The 12,366-nt window shown below is 38.4% G+C and overlaps 1 protein-coding gene across 2 annotated transcripts; it reads left to right on the top strand.

Annotated features, from left to right (window-relative positions):
* The first annotated feature begins 2,028 nt into the window (after nt 1-2,028).
* On the top strand, nt 2,029-11,541 carry LOC117289329 (dimethylaniline monooxygenase [N-oxide-forming] 5-like). Of its 2 annotated transcripts, none has more exons than XM_033770406.1 (3): nt 2,029-2,107; nt 8,191-8,866; nt 10,200-11,541. In XM_033770406.1, exons 2-3 carry the CDS (start codon nt 8,243-8,245, stop codon nt 11,166-11,168), a joined length of 1,593 nt encoding a protein of 530 aa, XP_033626297.1. In that variant the 5' UTR covers nt 2,029-2,107; nt 8,191-8,242; the 3' UTR covers nt 11,169-11,541. The 2 variants fall into 2 exon arrangements, with proteins under 2 accessions (XP_033626297.1, XP_033626298.1); XM_033770407.1 differs by having other exon boundaries at nt 2,039-2,123.
* Nucleotides 11,542-12,366: the final 825 nt, after the last annotated feature.

Below are 12,366 nucleotides of genomic sequence, written 5' to 3'. Positions count from 1 at the left end.
GGCAGGGGTCTCAATAAACTCTACAAATGACACAATTTTCTCAGTGGGAGACTTCTGAACACAAGATGGTAGTAGCCATTCAGAATGATATTCAAGATTTATGCAGTTCTGAGCATTTACTGGTTTTTGTGATCAGTTTACCTGCTAAGACCACGCCTGATACTTTACGGGGGCAACAAAGGTGATTGGCTCCATGCCCCCTAGCTTTGGAGCCATCATTGATTTAATGCTCCTGTAGAATTTTACAATTTTCCTCATAGGGTCCCCTGTACCGAAATGCCTTGGTGCCCTTTCCCTTTCAAAAACGAAGCATAAACAGGCCTTCAAGTCTCGTGCCCCAATGAATCGTCAGAAGTCTCCAACTAATAATATTCCAAGTCTACAAACTGGTTTCATCTGTTTTGTTAAGTACAATAAATAGTTCCTCCAATTTGTAATGTTCTCTTTCGTCAACCTGTTTTGAGTGTTAACATGTATTTTTATAGAGATTGACAAGAGAGTTATTTTTAAGAGAGTTGTTGTTTAAAAACCTTTTTTTAAACTTTGATGGCAATAAAAGTATTAACGATGGAACTAATAATGTTTTCATTGTGTGTGTTAATATTTGTGTGAATACTTGGCATAAAACAGGTTTGAAATTGTAGAAAAAAAGACACAGAAAAGAGACAACAATAAGAATCTTTTACTATATTTTATTTTACAAATTTGTATCGAAATGTCAGATCTTTTTTTGTTTTGCATTGTTATACTATAGGTCCTTTTGAATGGTAAGAAGTTTGCAAAAAGTAATTTTTATTAAAGGCAGTGGACACTATTGGTAATTACTCAGAATAAGTGTTAGCACAAAACCTTTCTTGGTAATGAGTAATGGGGAGAGGTTGATGGTATAAAACATTGTGAGAAACGGCTCCCTCTGAAGTGCCACAGTTTTCGAGAAAGAAGTAATTTTCCACGAATTTTATTCCAAGACTTCAAATTTAAACGCATACAACTTCGTGTGACAAGGGTGTTTTTTCTTCTTTCATTATTCTCTCGCAAGTTCGACGAATGATTGAGCTCAAATTTTCACAGGTTTGTTATTTTATGCATATGTTGAGATACACCAACTGTGAAGGCTAGTCTTTGACAATTATCAACAGTGTCCACTGCCTTTAATTTGGGGTTGAACAAAGACCAATATCTACCTTGGCGAGATTTGAACCAACGACCTCCTGATCATGGTGCCATGGGGAGCCCTAGGTTAGCGGTCTCCATTTTCCCTAAATGTTTTTATTTGGGGGGGGGGGCGTATAGTCAACAAGGGTATTTTTTACTTGAGACCAAAATGTTCATAGTTGCTGAGATGCTATTGCATGCAACAGTGTTTTGTTTATGTGTTTGTTTGCTTAGTTGTTTTGCCAGAACTGCAAACAAAATCGCGGTTCCAGCAAAAGAAAACACAAACACCTTGTGTTGTAGACAGACCCTCGGCGTCAAATCTTAACCCTTTCTTTTGGATCTTTATAGTGTTTCTTTCCCGGGCCGCGTATTTTTTCCCCAAGACAGATGTGCCAATTACCATAAGTGGGCGTCTTTTACCTACTCTCGAGTGTTCTCCAGTACCGGGGGCCCAGTTTCATAGAGCTGCTTAGCATACAAATTTGCTCAGTATGAAATTTCTTTCTTGGTAAAAAAAAAAGATTACCAACCCAATTTCCACGTGATTTTCAGGATAAGCAAACAACAGCTGAATACCACCAACAAGCAATATGAAACACATGGAAGTTTGGTTGGTAATCCAGTTTTTTATCAAGAAATATATGTCATGCTAAGCAATTAAGGTTTTTGCTTGGCAGCTCCGTGAATTTAGGCCAAGGGCAGATGAGGAACTTAAGATGCGCCCATAAATTTTATGGAAGGTGGCCTCGATCATCCGTCCTGGGAAAAAAATGCGCCCGGGCCTGCTCTTAGAGCGCCCCCTTGTGACGAGAATCAATTTCGTTTGAGCTCTAGTGAAATATACACTGAATGAAATAGCAGACGACTCACAAAAAACCGGCTCCACACATAGTTAACGCCGTACCGACAAGTTGATGTAAAACAACCAGGACAAAACCGCTGATAATTCGTAAGTAATTCGGAGGGTAAGAATGACATTGAGTCCTCATAATAATAGGCTTTGAATAATTCATTTTATTTTCATCCATAGTCAGTGGGGATGAGGTAAATTAGATACTATATTATTTCATGTACATGTAGAATGAAAAAGTGGTGGCGCCATACGGAAACTTTTCCGTTAGCACTAAAACATCTCTTAGAGTCTTATATCGTTGCGGTACCCGCTGCCAAAACATAGGATTCGAACTGCCTGTGAGATTTTATGCTGTTATATGTTCCCGCAACCTGCTTACACTTTTGCTCTCCTTCCTTCATTAATTTTGGGTTTTACCCACACGTCACCGGTGTGTGTTAGCACTGTACTATTAGGCATGTTACTCAGGTGAGATTCGAACCCACGACCCTTGCAATTCTAGATCGAGCAGTGTCTTACCAACTAGCCTAGACTACCGAGGTTGCCCGGCAGCTAGAGGCAGTTCGAATCCTATGTTTTGGCAGCGGTTACAGCAACGATATAAGAGATGTTAAATTTGCATCGGGGATAAAGAATTTTTTTGTTTTTTACCCATACACCGATACGTGTGTTAGCACATACTAAAACATCTCTTATATCGTTGCGGTACCCACTGCCAAAACATAGGATTCGAACAGCCTGTGAGATTTTATGCTGTTATGTTATATGTTCCCGCAACCTGCTTACACTTTTGCTCTCCATTTAAATGAAATAGATGATTAGTTTAGTAGTACGATATTATTATTATTAACACATATGAGTCACATGTCACTGTGAGGCTTGTTGTAGTTGTACCACTCGTGTATCTCATGGGAGGCTGGTCATCTCGCCACCAGCCAGGCTTCTGATTGATGATACCCAAGCCTACCTACATCCGTATGGACTGTAAAAGGGGTAACCCTGTTTCAGCCCTAGGAGTAGGTGGCAACGGCCTCTGGACACAAATAATTGTAGCCCACACCTTGAAGTGGCCTTCAGGCCTTGTGTGTCTGGCGACTTGCATGAAAAAAAAAAAAAAAAAAAAATAGTAGACCCCCTAACTGGGGCGCTGTATTCCTTTTTTCAATAAAATGACAAAATTTCGAAAAAAGGTATGTACAGCGCCCCAGTGCAGTAGTTGGGTCTATGTAATAAATTGGGTTTGTACCCATACACTGTCTAGGTAGCTAGTAGTATACAAATTTTACTAAAAGTTCATTCCATTTCCCTTATCATTTGTGATACACTGGGTCAACATTAGACCAACCTTCATATTTATTAGAGTCCCCAGCCAAACAGGCCTGCAATCTGTACATTGGGAGTTTGCTTGCGTGTTGCTACATAGATCCAAATCTAATCTACACATATTTAGTTAGACTCTGACCATTGCATTATTAAATGTTGAGATAAGTGCATCAGTACCAGGCTCCTCCATGGTACTAGTAACGCATTGAATTACTATTGTTCCTGTAGGCCTACATGGTACAACTTGAAAGCTGATACTGGATATGCGTTAGTGGACACTTTCATGTGACGTCTTAGATATCAAGGTCCATATCTGGGAAGACAATTATCAAAGCTTCATCTCAAATCTTACCTGCAAGAAGCCACTAATTTCAATTGTAAAGCGCATTGGTCTATTTTGGAAATGCGCTATCATAACATGTATAAATCTTTTTAATAATAATAATAATAATAATAATAATAATAATAATAATAATAATAATAATAATAATAATAATAATAATACCAGATTCACATTAAATAGCAATACACATTTTTCTGTGATGGGTTTTGGTCGTCGTATCCATTCCGCCATTTCCCAGAAATGGGCCCTTACTCTGGATGGTGACTACATGATAACTTATTTAAGTTATTTCAAAATAATATTTCTGGACGAAAATGGTAAGGTTCAATGTCATATAATATATGGGTGAAAATTCACTAAACTGCACTAATTAGCTAGAATGTCCTTTTAGCATTGTAGCACATAAACTAAACACCATGTCAAGATACATGTAACTAAAGCATCCATTTGAAGTACCCACCTAGAGGTACCTACAGTAGCAACAACTTTGTCATAGTTGCTTTGCAAGATTTTCAGAATGTTGGTAAAAGGCCGATTTGTGGACGGAAACTTGTTCAATAAAAAAAACTATATTTTTGTTTCAGTTGCCAATTAAAGACATTAGTTAGCAAAGCCATCACTGCATGTTACATGATGATAGAATGGAGAAATGCCTTGCTGATAACAACAATAGCTTCAATGATTTATGTCTGGTAAAAGCACACCAGGGTCATTAGTGAGCCATTTCGGACATAACTATTTTCCGTCCAATTTTAAGGTATTTTCTTGATACTAGTTTCTATCAACTAGTAAAATAGGAAACCAGAAAGTTTAACATTTTTCCCAAGGTTGTTTAGCCCAGCACTAAGTGCAATTGTTTTCATAATCTCAGATGCGCCGGTTTAAGTGTGACAAAGTGCTAAAAACAGCGATGCATATTTCCGTCCACAACTTTGTTATGTCCGATCTTTATAAAAAACATGTACCCCTAGTAAAGAAATCATTCCAGTTAATAGATGTAACAAGTGGTATTGACTTGTCAATTAATAAAAATCTTCACCTGAAACAGTTACCCCTAAACCCCACGAGGGAGGTGGATTAAGAACTTTCCCTCCACATGAGTTATGTCTGAAATAGAAGTTATGTCCGAAACGTGTCCAATGGAAGTATAAACATTTTGGGGCAAGTTATAACATTGAAACTATGACACTTCTTATTTTGTGTATTGAAGAATGATAATTAAAAACATATAGAACCATTAGTAAGTTTATAAACGTTTTACTCCAAAATATACTGAAAAACCCATTTCGGACATAACTGTGATGTCCAGAATTCACTTAATGTTTTTTTTTTAATTACTTAAACTTATTTTGTATGTGGGTGGGGCGAATTTTTAATGTACTTCATCAATTCAACTAACTAAAAACATAAATTGGCATTTGTGAAATAAATAAAACTTCAATTGAGCATAAATTCTGAAATGATCATCACATTTGAAGTCTCTCTCCCAAAAGGCCCAAGCTTTTAATGTGGGAAGTTAAGAATGATGATGTAAAGAATCTTTATTCTTGAGTCTCAAATAATGTGTAGCTAATTTATTTGCACCAATTGTCCCAAAGTAATGCTGAAATTTGAAGTGTTTTGTTCAAAATTAACTTTTCCTTGTGTGGACATATTGCTGTTTCGGACATAACTAAAGACAGTGGACATACAAATGGTGGGCCATGTCTCTAGTCTACATGTAGGTAATGAAAAAGATAAATTGTTATAACTTCCACAGGAGAATGGTCTGGGTGGGTTTCATTCATTCATTCATTCAAACTGATATTTATTTCCATACTTCATGAAAACAGAGTACAAACAATGTTTTTAAGGAATAACCAATAAACAAAGCTATTTAATGAGGGTGAGAAAAATAAATACATAGAGTATGGAGGCATCATCTGGAAGCCGAGGCTTATGTAGGGATGCCTGGGGACAGACAATAAACGGGGACAAGAACGAACGGACTGACAAAACGAACAAAGACAGACATGAAGAAGACAACAATGATGAGAACACTAATTGCACAATAATAAAAACAATAATAATAATAATAATAATAATACCAATAATAACAATAAGAATAAGAAATCGAGAAATAATAAAAAGCGTTTGCTGACGACTTAGGCAAAAGTAAAATGAGAGCGAGAAGGCAAACTATGTCAAATATTGGGAGAGGAGAGCTCTTTTATATGCGCGTTTAAATCGACCCACAGATGATTGTGATCTAATCGACTGGCTTAAACCATTCCAAAGACGCGGCCCAAAGAAACGAAGTTTGACTTACATGTCTGTAAGAGTACGCATAAAACCTGTATTGGTTGATGTACACAGTATACATAGACTACATGACAGTATACTACAACAAGCACTACTTCTGCACGCACATATAGCACACGGTATACCACACTTCTGCTGCAGTGAATAGGTAAGTGATAATTGTGTTGTCTTAAAACAATCATAAGACCTGAATTTAAACTTTTTTCAAGAGATTCCTTGCATGTTTTTGTAGGCTTAGGAAACAAAGAGCAGATGTAAATTTTGTTGCAAAAGGAACCAGGTAAGATTTGTATTCTGTATCTGAGAGTGTCACTTAAATTGCTTATTAATTGTAATTAAAATTAAGGTCGTATTGTTATTGCTTTCCTCTTAAACCAAAGTTTCTTTAATTTTTTCAAACTCAGGTTGTCAAAAAAGGGTTACTTTGTTTGGCCAACTGGAGAGAACAAGGAGTGGAAGTCATCATGGGCATCCCTAAACATGGTGATCTCAATTCCAAACCCTATAATAATGACTCAAAGGGGTGCACGCAAGTGGAGTGATGATGATGTGTCACAAATTTAACAAAAGCTGGCGTTATTGTAAAGCATGGGTATTTAATTACCTGTCATTCAGATCAACCAAAATGAAAGACAACTGTGTCCAAGTTAAATTTGTTTGTATTTTATATGATGTTATTGGCAGTTACTGGTGTTAAAATGTCCGTTGAGTTTAAATTGGTTGTTTCAGTTCTCTTCAAACATGTCACCTACTTTTTACTTTGAAGATGGTTTTGACATGGTTTCACTGAAAGGCCTTTAACTTGCTACATTCCGTAATCTGTATAGGTAAGGCAGCTTAATGTTATTTGGGGAATATCTTGTTAGTAGACCATCTGCTGTCTTCCAGTAGTAGATTCGTATTGAACAAACTGCGATGCTACAATAAGAGTTATTCAAATAACTTCCCCGAGTACTCACCAAAATGGACATTGGACATAGTTATGTCCGAAATATGATAAATTTCAAAGTTATGTCTATAATATAATGATATGACTGAAAGAAAGAGATCCCACATCATGATTTACAATTATTTATGTACCAAGCCATCAGTTAAATACAAAAAAGGTGTCTCGTAGTGTCTTGTCCATGTAAAACTATGTAATGTCTACAAAGATTTATGTCCGAAATGTCCACATTGTCCAAAGTTATGTCCGAAATTGTGCACCCAAAGAAATATGTATCTTTTAAACCAAATACACTCTAAACTTCAATGGTTGTATGAATGATCAGTTGGTTAGTATGTGTAAACACAAACATTGATATGAGACTAGGACAATTTGTTGTTCAGTTACACTTCAAAATATGTGCGCTTGTCATGAAAAAACACTCTGAAATTCACGCAGATAGCCATAATTTTTTTCTAAAACAGCCATATGGTACGTATGGTACGTATGTTGCAGAGCATATTTGTAACAAGGTGTTAAAAACATTAGCAGTTAACATTAAAGAGGTTTTTCAAAATGGTCTTATTGTTTTGTGTATTTGCTGCTCACTGTTTACAAGTTGTTGAGCTTAAAGTATTGGTTGTTAAATATTCGAAATAGTTGTAGCCCCGACATTATCAAATTAATAAATTAGAACAATTGGACTATTTGACTGAGTTGGAATGATTATTCTGAATCTATTTTGAATTTTTGACCCAAATTGAACGTAATTATGGCGGCTTAGTGAATTTTCACCCATTTTATGTAAATTGATCTCCAAATCTGTTACTGCATATAAATGTTGACGCAAAAAATTGTGTTCAGAGTTGGACAATTTTATTGATGGGGGCATGGGGGAGGTCAAAGTTCATATCGAAGTATAGACTGCTAGATTCGGAAAGCTTTGCATAGCATAGCCACGAAGTCTGATATTAGGTCAAATTGACGACCATTTTGCCCTTTGAGAAATTATCATCAGATTTACACTGTAATAGCATTGAGCCTTAGTGTAGTGTATACACTGATGTGGCCAGCCCTTGCTGAAATACCCCCATTGAGGTGAGGTGATGTGATTGTGAAAGATCGAGGGACATAAAATAAAAATGACACAAACATTAGCTGGTATCGTTTTGCACTAAAACAGGGCATTTTTATATGCCGTATCCGGCATCAACATCAAGCGTGCACTATTGGCTATAAAATTTAATGTGACTGTGTGTCTTGTTTTCTCTTCTATGTTTCCAACAGTGAGCTTTTCGAGCATCGAACGTATACTGTCACGCCCTAAAACTCCTTCAGTATGGGCAAGAAAGTGGCTGTGATCGGTGCTGGAGCAAGTGGCCTTGCTGCCCTCAAGTGCTGCCTGGACGAAGACCTTGAAGCAACCTGCTTTGAGCGCTCAGACAGGGTTGGTGGCCTTTGGGCTTATCGGGAGGACAGGGACGGCCAGGGTTGCGTCTTCAAATCCACCATCATCAACACCAGCAAAGAGATGATGTGTTACAGTGATTATCCAATACCTAAGGACTATCCTAACTTCATGCACAACATCTACATCGAGAAGTACTTTAGAAGCTATGTTGAGCACTTTGGCTTAAAGGACCACATCAAGTTTCACACCGAAGTTGAAAACGTGACCCCAGCGGTTGATTATGATTCAACTGGGAGGTGGAAGATCACCCACAAGAAGCGAGACGGCGGAGAACGTGTGGTGGAGCATTTTGATGCTGTCATGGTCTGCATCGGTCACCACACCACACCCAGTGTTCCAATGTTCCCAGGCCTGGAGGAGTTCCAAGGTGATGTAGTCCACACCCATGACTACAAGACGCCTTTTCATCTGGTTGACAAACAAGTTGTTGTCATTGGTCTTGGTAACTCTGGAGGTGATGCAGCTGTTGAATTGGGTCGCATTGCGTCAAAGGTATTTATTTTAGCATTGTAAGTTCTGATTAAAGACACTGATGGACACTACTGGTAATTGTCAAATACCAGTCTTCACAGTTGATGTATCTCAACAATGCATAAAATAACAAACCTGTGAATGTTTGAGCTCAATCGGTCATCGAGGTTGTGAGATATTAATGAAAGAAAAAAACACCCTTGTCGCACCATGGTCACATGAAGTTGTGTGCTTTCGGATGCTTGATTTTGAGACCTCAAATCCTAAATCTGAGGTCTAGAAATCAAATTGAGTGGAAAACTACCAACTTCATGAAAACTACATCATTTCAGAGGGAGCTATTTCTCACAATGTTTTATACTTTTAACCTCTAACCACTACGCCTTGAAAAGTATGGTCATATTGTTTTTCGTCAATATTTTTAGTCATCAATTATTTAAATTAAAACGTAAGATCGTTACCTTAAAGTTTCAACTGAATACAGTGTCTACTTGCTGAGGAAACAGCAAACAAATTTCTCTTTTTTCCTGACTTGTTGAAAATTATATATCGCTGTTTGACCTGCCCAGAATACAACTCATGAAGTTGTTGTCAGCATGAAAATCAAATCATAAACCATAGGCCAATACTGAATAATAATAATAATAATATTTATTCGGGCAATCACATTTACAAGTACATGTACATACATTAAACATATTTAAGAAAACAAAGTAAAACAACAGTGGGGTGCCCAGGAGAGCCTAAAAGTAAAAAAAATAACTATCGCCAAAAGGCGTATGTCTCCTAAATCCCCAAAAATACATTAAGGCAAGAGAGGGCATATAAAAAAGCACAGAAGATAATAACAATCACTGAACGACTATAAAAGGCAAACAAGCAGAGATATACACAATAATACACACAATCCAAAAAGGTTATTCGTTAAAAAGCAGGACAATATATCAAAATGGTTTAGAGCAAAACATAAAAACTCTGGTAAGGGGATACAAATGAAATGACATTGTTAACAGGTTAGACTTGTGGACAAGTCGTCAAATCCTCCCCATGCGCCGAGACAGCGCTCCTGGGAGACCACCGCTTCCGCGCGAACCAATGGCCCCCCCGGCCCCTCATTAATGAGGAGTCGAAATCGGGGAGCCACAAGCCCGCGCGAGAGCAGCGATCCCGCGAGAGCACCATCCCAGCGCGCAGGGGCGACCTAACGACCGGTCCACAAGTCTATTAACAGGTCCATTGGCAAGTTACCCCAGCTATGAGATACAGCAACTCTAACTTGGAATTTCCGCTGCCTCAAAATATTTATTATGCACTTTCTCTCTTTCTTCCCTCTCTTGTTGCAATTACATTGTAGGTTTTCTTGAGTACAAGGAGTGGTGCATGGGTTTTCAACCGATTGGCAGATTATGGCTACCCTGTTGACATCATGATAACAAGGCGAGTTATCATGAGTTTTCCTGCAAACTTTCAAAACTTCATGGCTCAGAAGAAGCTTCAGTCTAAATTTGATCATGCCAGGTATGGCCTACAGCCTGCATACGGTCCAATAAATGCTCATCCGTTTGTCAATGATGATCTACCAAATCGAATCCTAAGTGGCGCTGTAGTCTTAAAGCCCAATATCTCCCGTTTCACCAAGACAGGAGTAGAATTTGAAGATGGGAGCGTCGAAGACAATATTGACTGCGTCATAATGGCGACAGGCTACACATTCAGTTTCCCGTTTATCGACTGCCCATCCTTGAAGGTGGAGAAGAATGAAGTGAACTTGTACAACTTTGTCTTCCCTCCGGACTTAAAACACCCGACTATTTGCGTGATTGGTTGCATACAGCCATGGGGCGCCATCCATCCATTATCAGAGCTGCAGAGTCGATGGGCAACTCGTGTCTTCAAAGGCCTCGCTCATCTTCCAAGCAAGCCTGAGATGGAAGCATCTATCCAGCAGAGAAAAGATGAAATGAGTGAACGCTACAAGAAATCACAGCGCCACACCATTCAAGTGGACTGGATCGAGTACATGGATACTCTAGCATCCGAGTTTGGTGCCAGACCCAATTTACTCAAGCTGTTCTTTACGGATCCAATGCTTGCTCTTCGTTGTTTCTTTGGACCTTGCCTTCCTTATCAGTACCGTCTTATGGGTCCGGGAAAGTGGAATGGTGCCAAGGAAGCCATACAGACAGTGTATGAGAGAATTCATGCACCGTTACAGACACGCACCTGCAACCTAGCTGAGCAGAAGTCTGGATTGGTGGGCAAACTGCTGCGTCTCAGTCTGCTTGTTCTGATTCTTTGTATCTTTGTTGCCAAGCTTCTGTAAAAATCATCATATCAGATCATTGCTGAGACAATACAAAGAATCGCTTTCAAACTAATGCTGTATGTCTACAAGGCTATCAACAACCTTGCCCCTAGTTATCTTTCTGCCATGACTCAACTCCAGAACACTGGTTCCACTGAACACAGACCAAGACTGCGCTCCTCCACTGATCGGACCCGGCTTAATGTCCAAAGATCGTACAAGAAAGCTGGTGACATGACTTGTACATCTACCGCGGCTCGTCTTTGGAATGAACTTCCGATCAGTCTTCGTGAAGCACCGTCTTTGTCTGTGTTCAAGCGGCAATTGAAAACTCATTTGTTTCCGTGATTCACTGTTCCTAGAACTTCCTCATCGTATGGCGATCGTGCCTTTTCCGCTTGTGCTCCTAAACTTTGGAACGCTTTACCTAATAACATCAGGTGCTGTAGTTCTCTTTCATTGTTTAAAAACTTGCTGAAAACTCATTTATTTAAATCCTCTTACACGTCTTGACAGTAGATTATTCATTGTATGATTTGTTTTATTATGTTCTACATTTCTTTTTTGTTGTATGTATTGTATTTTGTTCTGCGCCTCGGAATAGGGTCTTGTACACTAGATAGATGGCGCATTATAAATGCATTGTTATTATTTAATTATTATTACTGTTCTTTTGGTCCTCTTCTTTAAGATGTTAAGCGCTCCATTCTTCGTGGGGCGCAATACAAATGCTTGTGTATTATTATTAAGGTGAAGGTGGAGCAGGTCTTGAACTTCACTCTTGAAGTTGCACAGTAATTTTGCTCTGGTTAGGGGTGCCTCTATAAAGAAAATGGAATTTGGTTTGGAACTTAACCAGAGGAAAATTGCTGTGCCCCATCAAGAGCCAAGTTCAAGGCTTGTGTTAGTCAGGGATTTTGTGCAGATATTTTGCAGATTTGTTCTACTTACATACTTTGATGTTGCTTTGTCACAGACGGATCAAGATACTCGTTACACCATACTGGACCAGAATTTGTATTACAATATACCAGAATCAAAATGAGTTGAACACGCACTTAAGAGAAGATGGTGTACTATATTAAGCGTACTTTGGTACTTTGGTTGAAGAGTATTTTCACAATAGTAGTCTTTATTTTTTCACAAAGATTTTACACAATAGAGCGGTCTATTATTATTCTAGTTAGGGGCACATCTGAGAGAACAATATCAGTTT

The sequence above is a fragment of the Asterias rubens genome, chromosome 4 (assembly GCF_902459465.1).
Source record: "Asterias rubens chromosome 4, eAstRub1.3, whole genome shotgun sequence".
Taxonomy (NCBI): Eukaryota; Metazoa; Echinodermata; class Asteroidea; order Forcipulatida; family Asteriidae; genus Asterias; species Asterias rubens.
This window is presented reverse-complemented; position numbering and strand designations above follow the sequence as displayed.